A 22,257-nucleotide genomic window follows, 5' to 3' on the forward strand; every position below is an offset into this window, starting at 1 on the left:
ATTCCGTTTAAAGTGCTGAAGAAAGAAATCAGGTTGAGAATAATAGATCCTGGAGAGAACAACAGTTTCAGCAGGAAGGCAGCACAGATTTAAAACAGGACATATACACACACAGCTTGCAGTAATTGGACATTTCAATCATGGCAAATTGAGTGCGAATCAACAGACCCGAGAGGGAAAGAAAAGACATGGAGAGCAAATCTGGTAAAAATTGCAGAAAAGAACTCCTGGAAAAGTTGCAGAAAAGGGAGAGACCAATCTGCAGGACTAAACCTATTTTTTTCACATAAATCAAATATCAGAAGGTCAGAAATTTTGTGAGAGAATCCCATGGAAAAATAGAACTAAGACAAAAACTTCAAGGCATGATGGACTTCTTAAACACGAGAGACACACAGCAACAGAAGAACGAGGACAGCATATGGCATACCTGGCAAACACACACACACACACATTCCCCCATTCATCCCCTGTGTCACACACACACCGGGACCCCCACTCTCTCACGACACACACACACACACACGTACTGGGAGACGGACGAAAACGGGGCTCAGTTGCCCGCTGTCCTCTGCCAGGGATTGGTCTCCAAGCGTCCAGTGACACTTCGTCCTCACTATCTCCGGTGAGGGGATATGACTGGTCCAAACTGAGCTAATGGATATTGTAGTAGTGACTGTTGAAACATGGGTTGTTGCTAGTGACTGTTGAAACATAGTTGTCGCCAGTGACTGTTGAAACATGGGTTGTTGCCAGTGGCTGTTGAAACATGGGTTGTCACCAGTGACTGTTGAAACATGGGTTGTCACCAGTGACTGTTGAAACATGGGTTATCTCCAGTGACTGTTGAAACATGGTTGTCGCCAGTGACTGTTGAAACATGGTTGTCGCCAGTGACTGTTGAAACATAGGTTATCACCAGTGACTGTTGAAACATGGGTTGTTGTCAGTGACTGTTGAAACATGGTTGTCGCCAGTGAATGTTGAAACATGGTTGTCGTCAGTGACTGTTGAAACATGGTTGTCGCCAGTGACTGTTGAAACATGGTTGTCGTCAGTGACTATTGAAACACGGATTGTCGCCAGTGACTGTTGAAACATGGTTGTCGTCAGTGACTATTGAAACACGGATTGTCGCCAGTGACTGTTGAAACATGGGTTGTCGCCTGTGACTGTTGAAACATGGGTTATCTCCAGTGACTGTTGAAACATGGGTTGTCGCCAGTGACTGTTGAAACATGGGTTGTCGCCAGTGACTGTTGAAACATGGGTTGTTGCCAGTGGCTGTTGAAACATAGTTGTCGCCAGTGACTGTTGAAACATGGGTTGTCACCAGTGACTGTTGAAACATGGGTTGTCGCCAGTGACTGTTGAAACATGGGTTTTTGCCAGTGACTGTTGAAACATGGGTTATCGGCAGTGACTGTTGAAACATTGGTTGTCGTCAGTGACTGTTGAAACATGGGTTATCTCCAGTGACTGTTGAAACATGGGTTATCTCCAGTGACTGTTGAAACATGGGTTATCTCCAGTGACTGTTGAAACATGGGTTATCTCCAGTGACTGTTGAAACACGGTGGTCGCCAGTGACTGTCAAAACATGGGTTGTCGCCCATGTTTGTCTGCCCAGTACCAGGCCGGTACTGACCTGACAGAGGCACCAGGTCTGCTGTAGCAGCCACGGTACCAGAGCAGTTGTATTTAGCACCAGTTGTGTATAATAATGTAAACATTGACCTGCGCGAGTGTTGGTATCCACGGCTCCTGACCGCCCCAAATATATACATGTTCCTCGCAGTTGCTCTTCCAGGATTGTGTTTCCCCGCGTGTCTGGAGTCCACTTAGCGAAGGGTTAAGCGGCCAAAAGTCTGTACGGTTTCCTCTCGATTCCGTAAGTGGTTTCTTTGAGGACGGTAAAATACTGTTGGTGGCCAGCTTGGGACGCCAGGTATCATCTTAATGTCCATCCTAAGAGGCCGCCTGTTAGGGCCGGGGGGACCTCTCGTAGCTGGCCCTGTGTGTGTGTGTGTGTGTGTGTCTGGTGATATGCATTGTTGAGGAATAGGTCATATATGTAATATGTTAAATATGTATTGATTTTTTATATCTATTACTGTTTCTAGGAAAGATAAGGAGCATCACGGGAGGATCGGTGGAGTTCCTCGCCTTACACCACCTTTACGGTGCCACACCCTCCACGGTGCCACACCCTCCACGTGCCACACCCTCCAGGTGCCACACCCTTCACGTGCCACACTCTCCACGTGCCACACCCTCCACGTGCCACACCCTCCACCATGGAGGCTTGGCTCCGTTCCCTCGTCGTCTGCACATCTCTCGCCCTCATGACAGGTGAGGATTATAAATATACTCTGAGTATGGAGCAGACTGCCAGGTGTGTATCTCCAGCCCAGTGACTTGTGTGTGTTCCTCACGGTGGTCACTGTGAGGGATGAGGAACTCACAGTGGTCACTCTGAGGGATGAGGAACTCACAGTGGTCACTGTGAGGAACCAGGGACTTCAAGTGTACACTTTTATATTCATCAGCTGATCTATTCTCATACATACAGTAAGTCTTAAGAAATAACACTGTTGAATGGTTCATGTTGAAGACCTACACAATGTCTGGTGTATACAGTCCTTCAAGCACTAGTGTTTTGTGTGCATGAATTTATTCTAAAATGATTAGAAAGTGTAGACCCAGCTGTGTGACAAGTGTCAGTCTCCCTGTCACGGCCAGAGGACACCTGTGAGGGCAAGGACCCCTCGGTCGTCGAGAAAGTATTGCCATAGTTACCATATAGTGTGTGTGTGTGTGTGTGTGTGTGTGTGTGTGTGTGTGTGTGTGTGTGTGTGTGTGTGTGTGTGTGTGTGTGTGTGTGTGTGTGTGTGTGTGTGTGTGTGTGTGTGTGTGTGTGTGTGTGTGTGTGTGTGTGTGTGTGTGTGTGGTGTGTGGTGTGTGTGTGTGTGTGTGTGTGTGTGTGTGTGTGTGTGTGTGTGTGTGTGTGTGTGTGTGTGTGTGTGTGTGTGTGTGTGTGTGTGTGTGTGTGTGTGTGTGTGTGTGTGTGTGTGTGTGTGTGTGTGTGTGTGTGTGTGTGTGTGTGTGTGTGTGTGTGTGTGTGTGTGTGTGTGTGTGTGTGTGTGTGTGTGTGTGTGTGTGTGTGTGTGTGTGTGTGTGTGTGTGTGTGTGTGTGTGTGTGTGTGTGTGTGTGTGTGTGTGTGTGTGTGTGTGTGTGTGTGTGTGTGTGTGTGTGTGTGTGTGTGTGTGTGTGTGTGTGTGTGTGTGTGTGTGTGTGTGTGTGTGTGTGTGTGTGTGTGTGTGTGTGTGTGTGTGTGTGTGTGTGTGTGTGTGTGTGTGTGTGTGTGTGTGTGTGTGTGTGTGTGTGTGTGTGTGTGTGTGTGTGTGTGTGTGTGTGTGTGTGTGTGTGTGTGTGTGTGTGTGTGTGTGTGTGTGTGTGTGTGTGTGTGTGTGTGTGTGTGTGTGTGTGTGTGTGTGTGTGTGTGTGTGTGTGTGTGTGTGTGTGTGTGTGTGTGTGTGTGTGTGTGTGTGTGTGTGTGTGTGTGTGTGTGTGTGTGTGTGTGTGTGTGTGTGTGTGTGTGTGTGTGTGTGTGTGTGTGTGTGTGTGTGTGTGTGTGTGTGTGTGTGTGTGTGTGTGTGTGTGTGTGTGTGTGTGTGTGTGTGTGTGTGTGTGTGTGTGTGTGTGTGTGTGTGTGTGTGTGTGTGTGTGTGTGTGTGTGTGTGTGTGTGTGTGTGTGTGTGTGTGTGTGTGTGTGTGTGTGTGTGTGTGTGTGTGTGTGTGTGTGTGTGTGTGTGTGTGTGTGTGTGTGTGTGTGTGTGTGTGTGTGTGTGTGTGTGTGTGTGTGTGTGTGTGTGTGTGTGTGTGTGTGTGTGTGTGTGTGTGTGTGTGTGTGTGTGTGTGTGTGTGTGTGTGTGTGTGTGTGTGTGTGTGTGTGTGTGTGTGTGTGTGTGTGTGTGTGTGTGTGTGTGTGTGTGTGTGTGTGTGTGTGTGTGTGTGTGTGTGTGTGTGTGTGTGTGTGTGTGTGTGTGTGTGTGTGTGTGTGTGTGTGTGTGTGTGTGTGTGTGTGTGTGTGTGTGTGTGTGTGTGTGTGTGTGTGTGTGTGTGTGTGTGTGTGTGTGTGTGTGTGTGTGTGTGTGTGTGTGTGTGTGTGTGTGTGTGTGTGTGTGTGTGTGTGTGTGTGTGTGTGTGTGTGTGTGTGTGTGTGTGTGTGTGTGTGTGTGTGTGTGTGTGTGTGTGTGTGTGTGTGTGTGTGTGTGTGTGTGTGTGTGTGTGTGTGTGTGTGTGTGTGTGTGTGTGAGGGGGAGGGCGTGTTGAGGCCGACGTGGTGGACGGGGACGCCCTTGCACCACTCACCATTTGGCTCAGGAGGTTGACTGGTACTCAGAGTGCAGTAGAGGTCCCTGAGCAGCGCTGGCTGCCACACACGCTGAAGCCTCTCCAAGGAATATTATTGGCCCAGGTGCTAATTGTGGCGGTGATGTGTGTCTGAGACACAGTCAACAGCGCTGATACTGAGCGAAGAGGAAGAGGACAGAGCCTTGGTCTTGATCAGACACTATTTTGATTGATGCACTATTTCATCAACCAATTTCTTTGAGACAGAGGATCACCCATTGCTGGGAGGTGGTCACCTATCACCATGTACCGTCCTTCTGGTATCATGCTACATAATAACTCGGGAAATGTTCATGTTCTCACAGCCTTTCTTTTGCTGGTATTGAGATGCATAAGCCATTTGTTTGACCAATTCTGCAGCTTGCCTAAGTCGTCTTGGAGAATCTTACAGTCTTCTTCTGTTTCAACTCTTGTAATGAACTTAACATCGTCTGTAAATATCGAAATATAAGACTGAACTTCCGTAGATAAATCATTAACATTGATGGGAAATAGTATATGTATATATGTCTGCCAACCAATCGTATTGGCGTATGCCTTTCACTAGGAGACTTTCAGCGCCGTGGAGAGGGGGGGGGGGGACCTGCTGCCTGGGTAACAGCTTCTCCCCCGTATCAACCTACCCTGGCTTTGTGCCCTGGAGAGGCCACTCCTGACTAGGAAGACATCAGAGCGCAACTCCATAGTCTCCTGAGACTGATGGATGCCTACTATATATGTCGATGACTGACTGACTGACTGACTGACTGACTGACTGACTGACTTAACAATATACCAACACAGTGAGCCACAGGAACAGGTGTGAGTGAGGGGCGTCAATGGATGACGCTGCTGGCGGTAGTGGAAGTCAAGAACGCTCCACTGATGAATGCAACATGCAACACCTCCCGCTGCCGCTCCGGAAGACCAGTGTTTCCGGCAACAGGATGCTCCGTTCCGTGATGCTGTGGGCGTGGTTGTTACACCCCTCCCGCCCACACCCTCACCCCGCCCCCGGGACCTCGCGGCTGAGTGGACAGCACTTGGGGGTAGTAGTCCTAAGGGCCCCGGGTTCGATTCCCGGTCGAGGTAGAAATAAATTGAGCAGTTTCTTCCACCCTGATGCACTTGTTCACCTAGCCGTAAATAGGTATCTGGGAGTTAGTCAGCTCCCACGGGCTGCTTCCTGTGTGTGTATGTGAGTGCGTTGAATATCTGTAGTAGATATAATAGAGGAAAATAGATTGGTTAGAAAGGCGGCGTCCAAGATAGACACAAATAATAAATATACACACACATACACTTAACTTGCACCAGCAGGTGTAGGTGCAAGTTGAGTGTGTCTGACACACTTGCTGGTGCAAGTTGAGTGTGTCTGACACACTTGCTGGTGCAAGTTGAGTGTGTCTGACACACTTGCTGGTGCAAGTTGAGTGTGTCAGACACACTTGCTGGTGCAAGTTGAGTGTGTCAGACACACTTGCTGGTGCAAGTTGAGTGTGTCAGACACACTTGCTGGTGCAAGTTGAGTGTGTCAGACACACTTGCTGGTGCAAGTGTAGATGTTGACCAAAATAAAGAGTGAGTGAGGGAGAGTGTGCCAAGATCTCCCCTGTGGCCCACCCACCCGCCTTCACCTGGCTCCTGCCCACGGTAATAATACTAAAAATAATACAAATATGATAATAAATAATAATAATAATAATAATAATAATAATAATAATAACTATGCTGTGGGTACTCCCAATGGCAATTATTAGCAGAATCACTAAGCCATTATGATTATACAGCATTTGGAAGGGATATGAGGATAAGGATTTGGGATGGAACGGAGGGAAGGAATGGTGCTCAACCACTTGGACAGTCGGGGATTGAACGCCGACTTGCAAGAAGCGTGACTCCCCCCCCCCTTCCCCCAAACAAACGCCTTAGACGACTAGACAACGACATGGTAAAAAAAGTATTGTAACCTGGGATTCAATCGAATCCTGTAGGATTCAAGGGTTCATGTCGTGGCCTAGTGGTCTAAGGCGTGTGCTTGTGAGTACCCAGAGCATAGGTTCGAATCCTTCTCACGATTAATAATTTTTATTATTAATATTATGAGGTAGAGAGGCAGGCTGTGTTGAGGAGGCAGGTGATCCTACCTTGATTTGCCACTCCGTAAAAAATCAAACCTTTAAGCCTAGCTAGAAGCCCACGAACCCAAGCAACCCACCTTACCTGTCGAGTGAGATGCATAGAAAACCTAAGAATTTTTGACCCGTAACTTTTTTAATATGTTTGTTTTGGTAACGCTGGTTGTGATGACATAAGAAACGCGACCTGTCAGTTGAGAGCTCGGCTTGACGCCACACCTGCACACCACACCTGTCACGGCACACTCCCAGCAACTTGCACATGACACCTGCCGTGGTGCACTTGCCACTAAACTGCGCTTGGTGGCCACGGTGCTGTCTCAAGTGCTGAGACAACACACACACACAACGCTGAGTGACACTTCTTGTCAGAAACAATCTCAATATATTTTCTTGGGAGATGAAGGCTATGTTTCTGGGACGGAGATGAAGGGGGGTTATGCTTCTGGGACGGGAGGTGAAGGGTATACTTCTGGGACATGTATAGTATCATATACATGAAACAAAATAGATAAGTTCCTCCTCCAAAAAGAATCTAAGCTCCGTTGTTTATGTATTGGTTGCTGTTGGTTGCGGCAGGTGGCGCTGGGGGCATCCAGGTGGTGGAGGAGCCAGGCCTGCAGGTGGTCGAGAACGGCACCGTCGACCACGTCGTCCTCGACTGTCCCTTCGTCCTCGAGGCTGAGGACAACATTGGACTGGTCATCAAGTGGTTCCACCTCAACAACCCTATAGCGGTCTACCAGTGGATCTCGGGCCGCCATGCCCCCCAGGTGAGGTATATTCGGGCCCCATGTCCCGTAGGTGAGGTATACTCGGGCCCCATGCCTCGCAGGTGAGGTATACTCGGGCCCCATGCCCCGCAGGTGAGGTATACTCGGGCCCCATGTCCCGCAGGTGAGGTATACTCGGGCCCCATGCCCCGTAGGTGAGGTATACCAAGCCCCCATGCCCCGCAGGTGAGGTATACCCGGCCCCCCATGCCCCGCAGGTGAGGTATACCCAGCCCCCATGCCCCGCAGGTGAAGTATACCCAGCCTCCATGCCCCGCAGGTGAAGTATACCCAGCCTCCATGCCCCGCAGGTGAGGTATACCCGGCCGCCATGCCCCGCAGGTGAGGTATACCTAGCCCCATGCCCCGCAGGTGAGGTATACCCGGCCCCATGCCCCGCAGGTGAGGTATACCCGGCCCCATGCCCCGCAGGTGAGGTATACCCATGTCCCGCAGGTAGGTGTTCGAACCTATGGGGAGTGTGATTACTCTGTGTACTGACGATGATATTAGGAAACAGGTAAGTGTAATTAGATCACATGACAGGTAATTAGCGATATTATCTATTGGAACGTTAGTAAATAAAGAACGATCATCAAAACTGATTACTTTAACATCCGGATGGATTGGTAGATTATTTAATTTGTTTACTAAATCCATGGAAATAATCAAATGAGAACCTGAAATATTGTCGCTGTTAGGTGACAACGACATTTTGTTACCTAACAGCGGTGACAACACGGTGGTGAGCGAGGTATAGACGAGGAAGCTTGGGTATACCCTGGTATACCTGTGAGGTATACCCAGTTCTGATGAGGTGACTGCACCAGGCAACCCACTACAACCTATACTTATTTATTTATATTTATACATATACAAGAAGTTACATTGGGTTTATGAGAGTAAAAAGCCTTGATGTTTTACATTCTTGTAAAGCCACTGAGTTTAGGGGAAGTCAACTCCCCAACTAGTCTGCTGCTGAGTACTGTGCCCCACTGACTGAGTACTGTGCCCGGTACAGGCCACGGGGATCCTGGAGGGTCGTCTGGACCTGCAGTTCGAGGTGTCAGAGGACGCCCTCCAGCGCCACCGAGCCCTCAAGATCCTGCGCCCCACCACGGAGCTGGCCGGCCTCTACACCTGCAGCATCTCCTCCTTCGCCGATGAGAAGTTATACACCCAGCGGCTCCTTGTATACAGTGAGTCCACACCTGTCTTTACACATCTGACACACTTCCCTCTTGCCTGAAATATGTGACGCCAACTGACCTCCCGAATCTGTTAAAGGAATACAATTTCTTTGTATAAATTTGATTGTGTAAAGAAAATTATATAGTGGTCAGTGTCATGAAATACTTGTCTTAATAGACTGGCGTACATTCCTCGCTTGTCTTTTTGAGCAAACAAGTTCATTTATGTTCACCATTTTTATCAATGTTCATGCTTTTAAAATGCTGTTTTTGCAAACTCAACACTGCAGGTCAGTGTGCAGGCAACACTGCAGGTCAGTATGCAGGCAACACTGCAGGTCAGTGTGCAGGCAACGCTGCAGGTCAGTGTGCAGGCAACACTGCAGGTCAGTGTGCAGGCAACACTGCAGGTCAGTGTGCAGGCAACACTGCAGGTCAGCGTGCAGGCAACACTGCATGTCAGTGTGCAGGCAACACTGCAGGTCAGTGTGCAGGCAACACTGCAGGTCAGTGTGCAGGCAACACTGCAGGTCAGTGTGCAGGCAACACTGCAGGTCAGTGTGCAGGCAACACTGCAGGTCAGTGTGCAGGCAACGCTGCAGGACAGTGTGCAGGCAACACTGCAGGTCAGTGTGCAGGCAACGCTGCAGGTCAGTGTGCAGGCAACACTGCAGGTCAGTGTGCAGGCAACACTGCAGGTCAGTGTGCAGGCAACACTGCAGGTCAGTGTACAGGCAACGCTGCAGGTCAGTGTGCAGGCAACGCTGCAGGCCAGTGTGCAGGCAACGCTGCAGGTCAGTATGCAGGCAACACTGCAGGTCAGTATGCAGGCAACACTGCAGGTCAGTGTGCAGGCAACACTGCAGGTCAGTGTGCAGGCAACGCTGCAGGTCAGTGTGCAGGCAACACTGCAGGTCAGTGTGCAGGCAACGCTGCAGGTCAGTGTGCAGGCAACGCTGCAGGTCAGTGTGCAGGCAACTCTGCAGGTCAGTGTGCAGGCAACGCTGCAGGTCAGTGTGCAGGCAACGCTGCAGGTCAGTGTGCAGGCAACGCTGCAGGTCAGTGTGCAGGCAACGCTGCAGGTCAGTGTGCAGGCAACGCTGCAGGTCAGTGTGCAGGCAACGCTGCAGGTCAGTGTGCAGGCAGCACCACTGGCAGGCAGTAATCAGGGGAAACAAGACAATACAGGTCATGTAGAGGTATTACTCCAATAATTCATTAATCATTTGCCTGCCTGAGTCTGATCACATGTGGCCGAGACACACCTGCGAGTGTAGCCAGGTGTGGCCACCAGCCTGTAGGGTCCAACCCTTCTCTACACTGTACTCCTCCCTCCACCACTACACTGTACTCCTCCCTCCACCACTACACTGTACTCCTCTCTCCACCACTACACTGTACTCCTCCCTCCACTACTACACTGTACTCCTCTCTCCACCGCTACACTGTACTCCTCTCTCCACCACTACACTGTACTCCTCCCGCCACCACTACACTGTACTCCTCTCTCCACCACTACACTGTACTCCTCTCTCCACCACTACACTGTACTCCTCCCTCAACCACTACACTGTACTCCTCCCGCCACCACTACACTGTACTCCTCCCTCCACCACTACACTGTACTCCTCCCGCCACCACTACACTGTACTCCTCTCTCCACCACTACACTGTACTCCTCCCTCCACCACTACACTGTACTTAGGCCTGTTATCTCTCCATCCATAGCATATGAGGGCTGGGCTTGAGACAGGAGGAATATGAGGGCTGGGACAGGAAGGCTCTCTGATGTGGGTTTGCGACCTGCAGTGCCCACTTTCCAGCCTTCGTCAACCCAATGAGCTGTAGACAGTGTCACTAACCAGTGTCCCCCCCCCCCCCTTACCCGTCTCCTGCAGGCGAGCCCCGGGACGTGAAGGTGTGGACGGAGGAGCAGGACGACGACCACGTCACTGTCCTGTGTCAGGTGGACCACGTCTTCCCCCAGCCCCTCCTGCGTCTCCGTCAGCGGTCTGCAGGCAATGACAGGTTAGCTGACAGTCACACATCACTGAGAGGTTAGCTGACAGTCACCCACCACTGAGAGGTTAGCCGACAGTCATACACACATCACTGAGAGGTTAGCTGACAGTCACCCACCACTGAGAGGTTAGCCGACAGTCATACACACATCACTGAGAGGTTAGCTGACAGTCACAAGAGTCATCAAGGATGATTCTACGTCAAACCAACGCCACTTTAGGATAGTGTAACCACTGCTTATATTGGGTTCAGAAACCGGGCGGGAGTTTTTTCTATCTGAAACCATTGACATATGTGGCAAACTATTTGCAACAGTGTTATCCGGATCCATTGTTGTTGTTGTGGTGTTGCAAACTGTGCAAATGTTGATCTGAATGTGTGTGTGTGTGTGTGTGTGTGTGTGTGTGTGTGTGTGTGTGTGTGTGTGTGTGTGTGTGTGTGTGTGTGTGTGTGTGTGTGTGTGTGTGTGTGTTTGTGTGTGTGTGTGTGTGTGTGTGTGTGTGTGTGTGTGTGTGTGTGTGTGTGTGTGTGTGTGTGTGTGTGTGTGTGTTTGGTGGGCAGGAAGTTGATGGATGTGGTTAGTGGCAAGGATGTTGTTACTCTTATTCTTGTAGAATGTCAAGAAAGGTTTGGAGGGCCATTGCATGGCTTCCGTTGCATTGGAGCCATGCAATGGCCGGAGCAATAAGTGTAGAGACTCTTCTTGTAAATTGTGAGTTGTCCCTCCCTGCAGCGTGGCGCTGAGCGCGGTGAAGGAGGTCAACTCGTGGTCGCGAGGCAGTTACAACCTGACGGTGGAGGCGACGGTCAGGGACGATGACCTGGACGGTCCTACAGTGTTCGAGTGTCTGGTCACCATCCCCGACACTGAGGTCCAGGTCCTCTCCGACACCGAGTACCATCCTAGTGAGTACTCTCTCTCTCTCTCTTCCTTACACTCCCATACTCCCTTACTCTTCCTCCCTTACACTCCCACCCTCCCTTACTCTCCCTCCCTTATACTCCCTCCCTCTCTTCCTTACACTCCTACCCCCTCAAGCTGGCCATACAATGTATAGGAATGTCTCCAGTGAGCGCCCTCTCAGGGCCGCGGTGTAAACTCTCTATTGACGAGATTTTCACAATATAGAAAGCCGGAAATCATGTTAAATCATTGGAACACAACTAGGACAATAATGTTAAAGATATCTTTATCTATAAAAGAGAATGTCTGGTTGTCTGAGGAGGGTCCGAGGGTCCGGGTCGGGGGGCCCCGTGCCCACCTTGGCATGTCAGATTAATTGACATTCTCGCTAAATAAGACTCCTTCCTCGCTAGGATTACAGGGAAGGGTGGGCCCTGTGTCCCCCATAAAGGAAGGCACTACCCCAATGCCCCTCCTTCACGCCTAAATATAAGCCTAACGTGTATGAATACACTCTGGCTTCCTGTCCCCCGACACACTCAATTATTATACTATTATTGTAAGTGGTGTATAATGTCCTATATACATTATAATTTGATCTACACGCGTATCTCACCTACCATCTGCTCTTTGTCACATGTGGTCATTTACTAATGATCTCCTTGCCTTGTGTTACACTCAATCACTTAGTTATCAGTGAGCCAATCAATCAATCAGTCACATATTGCGAGCCAGGGGCATATTTTGCACCGACCACGTTGTACAACTTTCACATATCTCATATCTGTATAACTTTACGGTGGCTGATATAATAATAATTTAATATTATTGCGGTGACGAAATTTAATAATAATAATAATAATATACATATTTAGTGACTTTAATATACATATTACTGTAGTAATGTATTCACCTTCCACAGGAGTCCGACCAGTTGCGGGAGAAGGTAAGCCACTGTTGTGTGTGTGTGTGTGTGTGTGTGTGTGTGTGTGTGTGTGTGTGTGTGTGTGTGTGTGTGTGTGTGTGTGTGTGTGTGTGTGTGTGTGTGTGTGTGTGTGTAACCCTCAGCACATCCTGTCTCGAGTGCCTGAAGGCCATCTAAGACGAGGTACCAATATATTTCTTGTCTGCCAGTTAAACAAAATATAATTATGCTTTTCACAGATATAGTCAGTAATTTTGAAAATATGAAAGCCTACCCTGCTTTCTGTTTTCTATGTTCCGTCATTGTTGTTGTGATTTTCCAGTGAAAACGGGCGGTGGAGGGGGTAACTCTGCTGTCTCCGTGATGGCTGGCCTCGCCTTGCTTCTCCTCTGGCGGGTGTAGGGTAAGTTGTCTGCCTCACCTCCCTCACACCTGGGCATGTATCCTGCAGCTCCCTCACACCTGGGCACGTATCCTGTAGCTCCCTCACACCTGGGCATGTATCCTGCAGCTCCCTCACACCTGGGCACGTATCCTGTAGCTCCCTCACACCTGGGTATGTATCCTGTAGCTCCCTCACACCTGGGTATGTGTCCTGTAGCTCCCTCACACCTGGGTATGTGTCCTGTAGCTCCCTCACACCTGGGTATGTGTCCTGTAGCTCCCTCACACCTGGGTATGTGTCCTGTACCTCCCTTACACCTGGGTATATGCCCACAGCACTCCCCTCTCCACCTCCCTCCTCCCATCTCCCTACCCTACCCTCCCCCTCTTCCTCCAGCTTCGAACAGACATTTTCATTTATATATTTTGAAGGAGTACCCGGCTGCACCCGGGTCTCTTCCCCCCCCCCCCCCCCACCTCCTCTTCACACTATCTTCCCCATGACCCCCTCGTCCCCATTGCCTTGGTCCCCAACCCTCCCCTCTCCCCTTCTCCCTGATAATTTATTATTAAGAGACACTGAAACAACTACCTGTATGGGTTTCTGAAAATATATTGTTACTATCACTCAAACTCTATGGTAATCACACCATATATTTCACACTTGATATCATGAAAATCTCCTGGAGATGTATATAATTGGTTCATCTAGACCTAGCCCAACCAGCCTATGTCTGTCCCGTACTCAAGTCCATTCCCCCTGCAAATCTGGGTGAGGTTAGCCTCAAGCATCTGGCCTCCAACTTTAGACAGACAGAGAAATTTACAAACAGACATTCTTTCTTATATATATATATATATATATATATATATATATATATATATATATATATATATATATATATATATATATATATATATATATATATATATATATATATATATGTCGTACCTAGTAGCCAGAACGCACTTCTCAGCCTACTATGCAAGGCCCAATTTGCCTAATAAGCCAAGTTTTCATGAATTAATTGTTTTTCGACTACCTAACCTACCTAACCTAACCTAACCTAACTTTTTCGGCTACCTAACCTAACCTAACCTATAAAGATAGGTTAGGTTAGGTTAGGTAGGGTTGGTTAGGTTCGGTCGTATATCTACGGTAATTTTAACTCCAATAAAAAAAAATTGACCTCATACATAATGAAATGGGTAGCATTATCATTTCATAAGAAAAAAATTAGAGAAAATGTATTAATTCAGGAAAACTTGGCTAATTAGGCAAATCGGGCCTTGAATAGTAGGCCAAAAAGTGCGTTCTGGCTACTAGGTACGACATATATATATATATATATATATATATATATATGTCGTACCTAGTAGCCAGAACTCACTTTTTGGCCTACTATTCAAGGCCCGATTTGCCTAATAAGCCAAGTTTTCCTGAATTAATATATTTTTTCTAATTTTTTTCTTATGAAATGATAAAGCTACCCATTTCATTATGTATGAGGTCAATTTTTTTTATTGGAGTTAAAATTAACGTAGATATATGACCGAACCTAACCAACCCTACCTAACCTAACCTAACCTATCTTTATAGGTTAGGTTTGGTTAGGTAGCCGAAAAAGTTAGGTTAGGTTAGGGTAGGTAGGTTAGGTAGTCGAAAAACAATTCATTCATGAAAACTTGGCTTATTAGGCAAATCGGGCCTTGCATAGTAGGCTGAGAAGTGCGTTCTGGCTACTAGGTACGACATATATATATATATATATATATATATATATATATATATATATATATATATATATGTCGTACCTAGTAGCCAGAACTCACTTCTCAGCCTACTATGCAAGGCCCGATTTGTCTAATAAGCCTAGTTTTTATGAATTAATGTTTTTTCGACAACCTAACCTACCTAACCTAACCTAACCTAACGTTTTCTGCTACCTAATCTAACCTAACCTATAAAGATAGGTTAGGTTAGGTTAGGCAGGGTTGGTTAGGTTCGGTCATATATCTACGTTAATTTTAACTCCAATAAAAAAAAATTGACCTCATACATAATGAAATGGGTAGCTTTATCATTTCATAAGAAAAAAATTAGAGAAAATATATTAATTCAGTAAAACTTGGCTTATTAGGCAAATCGGGCCTCGCATAGTAGGCTGAGAAGTGCGTTCTGGCTACTAGGTACGACATATATATATATATATATATATATATATATATATATATATATATATATATATATATATATATATATATATATATATATATATATATATTGGTAGCAGTCTTACAGTTAAACATATTTCGTTGAAAACGACAGAAAAATGTAGATTTGTCATTCTGGCACGAATCTTCTCGATATTGCTTATGTTTTTCTTCAGTGAAGAAAGACGTACTATGTACATACTGGGACAGTGTTCCAGGGAGACGTCTTCCAGGGCCTAGTTGCAAGATTGTGTCCCCGGGCCGTCATAGGTCTATGTACATACTGTATATGAACCATGGCGCCTGGCGTTCCGCGAGCGCTATGTCATGGGTTCGTATCCTGGCCGGGGAGGATTTACTGGGCGCAAAGCCTTAACTGTAGCCTCTGTTTAACTCAACAGTAAAATGTGTACTTGGATGAAAAAACGATTCTTCGCGGCAGGGGATCGTATTCCAGGGACCTGCCCGAAACGCTACGCGTACTAGTGGCTGTACAAGAATGTAACAACTCTTCTATATATCTCAAAAAAAAAAAAAAAAAAAAAAAAAAAAAAAAAAAAAAAAAAAAAAAAAAAAAAAAAAAAAAAATGTAGGCTCGAAACATTGTGTAAATTTATAATTAGTGTAATACATTCTGCAGTTAATTATATTTTAGTTTGCCTAGAACAAAGATGACATTTGGAGAAATCCTCTTCCAATTAAACCAAGATGGAAGAGCACTAGTCAGAGGGATAGAAGCCCTAAACAAGAAAATAATCAACACAGAATATGCTGTCATATTTAATGAAACATGTATAAATTAAAACTGGCTGCCAGTATACACCAATATATAATATTGGTTATAATATTATAATAGAACAAATATTATAGGATTTTTATTATTATATTATTATATTATAATTGTATAATAAAAAGTATAATAGTGTATACTGGCAGTATACTGCCAATATACACCTTTTTGTGTAATGAAGTTTTAAATAAAATAAAATGACCAATACAAGAAATATAGGGGTGGTAGGAGAAGACAACATGCGGGTGTACTCGGGTGCTCCACAAGACTTCCCGGATGCTTCATATCGTCTTCTTCGAGGCCGAGGATCCCTACAAACGTAACCAAAAATAAAAAAAATATTAGCTGAATGCTACTATCTACTTGTCTATTGGTCAATATATACGATGGTCTACATGGCTACAAAAAGCACTATCTACACAGGAGAACCGGTTGTGTATATAACACAAATAAGAGACATTCACGTTTCTCTCCAGGTTACCTCTGAAGGAGCCAGAGTGAGCCTCCAGGTCGTCTTCCCAGGTGACCTACCTGCCACCACCTGCTGCTGAAGATACCTGCACCGCCACCTTGTGTGTGTGTGTGTGTGGTCTTCCTTGGAGCCCGCGGGAGACCACAGTGTGCCTTGAGTCCATCGTCGTGCCTGCAGCCATCTTCAGGAGGTGCCAGGTGGCGCCTGCAGCCATCTTCAGGAGGTGCCAGGTGGCGCCTGCAGCCATCTTCAGGAGGTGCCAGGTGGCGCCTGCAGCCATCTTCAGGAGGTGCCAGGTGGCGCCTGCAGCCATCTTCAGGAGGTGCCAGGTGGCGCCTGCAGCCATCTTCAGGAGGTGCCAGGTGGCGCCTGCGGCCATCTTCAGGAGGTGCCAGGTGGCGCCTGCAGCCATCTTCAGGAGGTGCCAGGTGGCGCCTGTGGCCATCTTCAGGAGGTGCCAGGTGGCGCCTGCAGCCATCTTCAGGAGGTGCCAGGTGGCGCCTGCGGCCATCTTCAGGAGGTGCCAGGTGGCGCCTGCAGCCATCTTCAGGAGGTGCCAGGTGGCGCCTGCGGCCATCTTCAGGAGGTGCCAGGTGGCGCCTGCAGCCATCTTCAGGAGGTGCCAGGTGGCGCCTGCGGCCATCTTCAGGAGGTGCCAGGTGGCGCCTGCGGCCATCTTCAGGAGGTGCCAGGTGGCGCCTGCGGCCATCTTCAGGAGGTGCCAGGTGGCGCCTGCGGTCATCTTCAGGAGGTGCCAGGTGGCGCCTGCGGCCATCTTCAGGAGGTGCCAGGTGGCGCCTGCGGCCATCTTCAGGAGGTGCCAGGTGGCGCCTGCAGCCATCTTCAGGTGAATGCCAGGCGGCGCCAGCAGGTGGACCAGGCTGTTGCTGGAGCGGGAAGCACATCAACCTTGTCCCCTTCAGCGTGACCTGGGCATGTGTGGCTTCTGAAGAAGTGCCTTTCCTTCACACTATTTAACAAGTGCTTTTTGATCATTGTGAGTGATTCGGTGTTTTCACATAAATTGTTATAATGCCAAAGATTTAATACTAGTTTATATTTTTGCCTGGTGGTGGCTGTAGACACGTCACGAGTTGTCTAGTCGAGGATCCTATTCTAACTGTGCCATTTATACTTCCATATTGTTAGTCCTGTATGACGTTATTTCAAGATTTCAATTGTGGCGAAGCTGTAGAAGGCTGTCGACGGGGCCCACCTCGCACACCCTTTGGACAAGTGTCCTGCCCAAGGAGAAACGTGTCCTGCCCAAGGAGAAACGTGTCCTGCCCAAGGAGAAACGTGTCCTGCCCAAGGACACACGTGTCCTGGCCAAGGACACGCACATCGTGTGTGTCGTGTTCTGAGACAGTGTCCCAGGAAGACGTCTTCCAGGGCCTAGTTGCAAGATTGTGTCCCCGGGCCGTCATAGGTCTATGCACATACTGTATATGCGGCCCTATGCCTTACTATATTTTCATTGCGACACTTGAAATAATTCAGTATATAATATTTATAATCCTAATGTATAATCGAACAAAATATATTTTTGCTTCTGTATATAGGAAACAAATTTGGATTATGAGAACTTTTCCAGGCTAGGAAGTTCCTTCGATCCCCCTGTAGCCTACTACTACTACCTGTGTTAAAGAACACACTACTGTCAGCTGTGCTAAGGAGACCTTCTGTCAGCCATGCTAAGTAGGTCTGTTGCCAACCATGATAATAAGTTAAGAAGGCCTAAAAAGAATGTTAATCAGATCTACAGCGAGCTGTATTCAGTAAGCCTGCTGCCAGCTATGCTAATTTGGCCTACAGCTATATTAAATAGGCCTACTGTCAGCTATGTTAAATAAACCTTGTGCCGGTTTTGTAAGCCTACTGCCAGCTATGCTGAGATTAGTAAGATACAATGTATCATGTACGCACGTGTCCCCCCCCCCCCATGCAATGTTTTGTTGAGTTTATAATAAAAATAACAAGAAACTGGTATTGATTTTCTTTTAATATAGCTACATATACATATATAAATATATATGTATGTATATATATTATATATATATATATATATATATATATATATATATATATATATATATATATATATATATATATATATATATATATATATATCTGTCTTTCTATTTCTATCTCTGTCCCTCTGTCTCTCTATCCCTATCAGTTTATATCTATCTCTGGATCTCTCTCCTACAATATTACTAATAATACAATAAGAGCACATGTCATTAAGTCTTTATCATTAATGGCATAAAACACAATATAATAGTTTCCATTCGAATCAGAGGTCGGCTTTGTTTTCTCTGGCAGAGGAGAGAGGGGGTTGAATTGAAGTAACATGTTTAATGAGGCTACAACCTTACTGTGAATAGCTGGAATGTTTTGTTAGTTCTCAGATCAGTGAAACATGTGCATATTTCTACAAGAAAAAAAATCATTTGAAATGTTGGTTTTGAAAATATTTTGGTAGGTGTAGCCGGCGGGCAGTGTTAGCCTCACCTAAATTTGCATGAGGGAATGGTCCGAGGCACTGGACGGGCATAGGTTAGTCGGTGCCAGGGTCACATCCTGACCACCTCCTCGGGTTATGGCACTGCCCGCAGGCTATGCTACACTTAGTTAAATATTTTTGAAAATAACAACTGAAAAATTATTTTTTTGGTCCTTACAGTAATATACACAATTATTCACTGTTCTCGAAAATAAATTAACAGAAATTTCCTGCTCCTCATACTTTGGCCGTTGTAGCATAAAACAGACGATCTTTCCACAGCTCCAAAACCTGTCTTAAGCCTTACACTATCTTAAATAAATAGGTAAGTGTTCTATTTTATATATATATATATATATATATATATATATATATTCACACCTCTAAACTCTTCCTACTGGTGACCACCCACACGTCAATGATAGGCAATTATCTATATAAATAAAAGTGAAAATGTTCGTTTGTTCAAAATCGCTAATCTCCGAAACCTCTTTACCGATTGCTTTGAAATTTTGACACAACGTTGCCTATATACATGCCACACCTGTGACAGGTAAAAAATGCTTTTTTATAAAACCGCCATCTGTTGGATGTAAGAGCAACACACGTAGTAATCTCCGAAAGTTCTTCACGGATTGCTTTGAAATGTTGACACAACGGTCCACTCAAATACGCATGTATTTTTATATACCTACTATATAGATGCCACACCTGTGACAGGTATAAAAAAAAATTTAAACAGCACTATCTGTTGCATGTAAATGCCACACACGCCATACAGAATATGATACGATTCCATTTCAATTTTTCCGATTCTACTGATAAATTGAATTTTCATACATTTCGATTTATTTTCAATTTGATTTAATTATTTTGTGTGACACAGCATTGGAATTGAGCTGTGTTGTTTACCATACCGTTCATTTCGCGAGTATAGTTTATTTTTTTATTTTTTTCATATTTTTCATTTCGTTTTTTAACTGTTCTTTATATTTTTCAGTGATGGGAACATCAGATCATTTGATGATCCAATTTTTCTGAAGAAAACATCAGATCATTTGGGAACACATCGGATGAGGGAGTGGGGAATGGTGAGGAGGACGAGAGGATGGCAGTGGAGGATGAGTGGATAGGGAGGCGGTAATGGTGGGTAGGACAAAGAGACAAGGGATGGTGGGGACGGGGGAGTGGAGAATAGTGGGGAGGACAAGGGGACAGGGGAGTGGGGGATGGTGGGGAGGACGAGGGGTGAGGTAGGGGGGAGTGATGGGGAAGATGAGGGGACGGGGGAGTGGGGAGGACGAGGGGATTGGGGGATGTGGGGACGGGGGAGGGAGAGGACGAGGGGATGGGGAAGGGGGGGGAACTGATGTGGAGAACGGGGGGACAGGGAAGAGTTGCTGTGGCTCAGCAACGCACATGCATTGCTGAGCCAAAGCAATGCGTGACCGGGTACAGCTAGTATTTTTATATAAGAGAGAGATAGGGAGATAAAGAGATACAGAAATAAAGAGAGAGAAATGCAGAGAAAGAGATACAGACACAGACCCGGACAACGCCGGGTACCCTGCTAGTATACTACAGACACAGACCCGGACAACGCCGGGTACCCTGCTAGTATACCATAAGAAAAAATATGTGTCTTTCCAGAGTTGAAAGACGTTGTTGAGATTGTAGTTCTGCAGGTACAAGGCCCAGAGATGCAAGCGCTTGTTGGAGAACTGAGCCTGCTGCAGAAACCGAAGAGGATTGTGATCTTAAAAGATGTTGATGGTCTGGTAACCTTGGAGATATGGTTGGTAGTGTTGCAGACAGAGGATGATGGCCAGTAGCTCCTCAGCAGTACTATAGTTCCTCTGACGTGGTTTCAGCTTGTAGCTGTAGTAGCTGACTGGGGGATCGCCTCGCCCTCTTGCTGCATTAAGACACCTCCAATGCCGGTGCTGCTGCCGTCGACATTGAGGACGAAGGGCTTCGTAACATCTGGCGAGGCGAGAATAGGATTAGTACATAATAAAGTCTTCAATTGCTCGAATGCAATAGATTGAGAAATTGTCCAAATATATTTTTGCTTAGGGCTGGTCAGGTTGATGAAAGGTGTAGCCACTGAACTGAAGTTTTTACAGAATCTACGATAATATGATGCTAATCATAGGACGCACATGAGCTGCTTCCGTGTGGTAGGTTGAGGGTAATGCTGTATGGCTTGAAGATGGATATCAACAGGTTGAGGTTCGGTCGGAGGCCCTGAGAATCTTGAGGGATAGTTGGAGCGGCTGGTTGCAGGCGAGCAGCTTGGGCACGTGTCGTCACCATGACTGGCTGGGAGATGTCCTCAGAATCGTTGGTCGGTTGGACCTCCTCTGCAACGTATTTCATAACAGGATTTTCCATGGAAGAGTCACATACCTGTGTTTGTCATTGATGATGAGCTTCGTGGGTTCTTGCTCTTCTGCCAAGTCGTTGCCCAGGAGAAGTTGAATTCCAGGCATGGGGAAAGGTTTCTCCCTGATGGCGACTTGGACTTCACCACGAACGAACGAACAATCCAGGTGGACTCTGGCGAGTGGGTATGGAGTGGTTGCAGTGAGGTCAGTGATGAGGACGGTTTCTCCGGTGTGTTTACTAGTTGTGTTTACTAGTTGTGTTTTTGCGGGGGTTGAGCTTTGCTCTTTCGGCCCGCCTCTCAACTGTCAATCAACTGTTTACTAACTATTTTTTTTTTTTTTTCCCCACACCACACACACACACCCCAGGAAGCAGCCCGTGACAGCTGACTAACTCCCAGGTACCTATTTACTGCTAGGTAACAGGGGCACTTAGGGTGAAAGAAACTTTGCCCATTTGTTTCTGCCTCGTGCGGGAATCAAACCCGCGCCACAGAATTACGAGTCCTGCGCGCTATCCACCAGGCTACGAGGCCCCTATAGTAGGTGACATTGGGTGCAGCTGCTTTGAGGAGTATTGATTGTAGAGCAGCTGTGTCCCTCAAGATGTTCACTTGGTTCCTTCCCTCCGAATCTCCACCGCTGACAGAGACAGTTCCGGAGTATAGGTGTCTGTGGAAGAGAGAAAGATCAGAGGATGGAACATGAAAATTCATAACAGGCCTATGAATTTTAGGTGGTGGTGGTTTGAGCTTTTGGACCTCACGGCTGGACTTACAGTGAGGATTGGTACACTTTTCTATGGAATGTCCATGCACTAAAGTGAGTAGTTCACATCACTAGTACTCACTTCAGCAGGACTGGACCAAGAAGATTTACCAGGAGGTGTGTCTGATGCCGATCGGGGAATTAGACTGTAGGTGTCAGCCAGCTGCACACATTTAGTAAGGTTGGTCTCTCCTTTGTCTGAAAGGTAGAGACGTATAGGAGTAGGAACACGGCCAAGGAATTCTTCCATCAAGCTGAGGTTGAGGAGATCTGCAAAGGTAGTGATTTGGGCTGATTCCAGCCACTTCATTATATATCTTGTCTTATTTTGGGAGAGTTCTAGGTAGGTAGTAGCACTAGATTTGATGTAGTCCCTAAATCTACGTCT

General features: G+C 46.7%; 2 protein-coding genes across 5 annotated transcripts in view; both read left to right on the plus strand.

Moving 5' to 3' along the window:
- The window catches only part of LOC123763939 (uncharacterized), a 21,036-nt gene extending 2,841 nt beyond the window's left edge, over positions 1–18,195 (plus strand). For 2 of the 4 annotated variants that reach the window (XM_045751268.2, XM_045751267.2), the window contains exons 2-9: positions 2,124–2,352; positions 7,114–7,307; positions 8,329–8,506; positions 10,396–10,525; positions 11,253–11,425; positions 12,346–12,369; positions 12,671–12,751; positions 16,213–18,195. In XM_045751268.2, the coding sequence (XP_045607224.2) occupies positions 2,298–2,352; positions 7,114–7,307; positions 8,329–8,506; positions 10,396–10,525; positions 11,253–11,425; positions 12,346–12,369; positions 12,671–12,750 (834 nt within the window). In that variant the 5' untranslated portion in view covers positions 2,124–2,297 and the 3' untranslated portion in view covers position 12,751; positions 16,213–18,195. Of the gene's footprint in view, positions 1–471; positions 626–2,123; positions 2,353–7,113; positions 7,308–8,328; positions 8,507–10,395; positions 10,526–11,252; positions 11,426–12,345; positions 12,370–12,670; positions 12,752–16,212 lie in introns of those variants that run through there. The other 2 variants (XM_069329984.1, XM_045751266.2) reach the window with 2 other exon arrangements.
- Positions 15,976–20,546, plus strand: LOC138367773 (uncharacterized). Its single transcript, XM_069329733.1, has 3 exons — positions 15,976–16,055; positions 16,386–17,032; positions 20,365–20,546. Exons 1-3 carry the CDS (start codon positions 15,976–15,978, stop codon positions 20,544–20,546), a joined length of 909 nt encoding a protein of 302 aa, XP_069185834.1.
- The last annotated feature ends 1,711 nt before the right edge of the window (positions 20,547–22,257 follow it).

This window comes from Procambarus clarkii, chromosome 23 (genome assembly GCF_040958095.1).
Source record: "Procambarus clarkii isolate CNS0578487 chromosome 23, FALCON_Pclarkii_2.0, whole genome shotgun sequence".
Lineage (NCBI taxonomy): Eukaryota > Metazoa > Arthropoda > Malacostraca > Decapoda > Cambaridae > Procambarus > Procambarus clarkii.

Coding starts and splice junctions, on each gene's coding strand:
- LOC138367773 (XM_069329733.1), top strand. CDS start 15,976: ATGCGGGTGTACTCGGGTGCTCCACAAGACTTCCCGGATGCTTCATAT. Junction 16,056..16,385: donor GGCCGAGGATCCCTACAAAC/GTAACCAAAAAT, acceptor TCGTGCCTGCAG/CCATCTTCAGGAGGTGCCAG. Junction 17,033..20,364: donor CCATCTTCAGGAGGTGCCAG/GTGGCGCCTGCA, acceptor GTGTCTTTCCAG/AGTTGAAAGACGTTGTTGAG.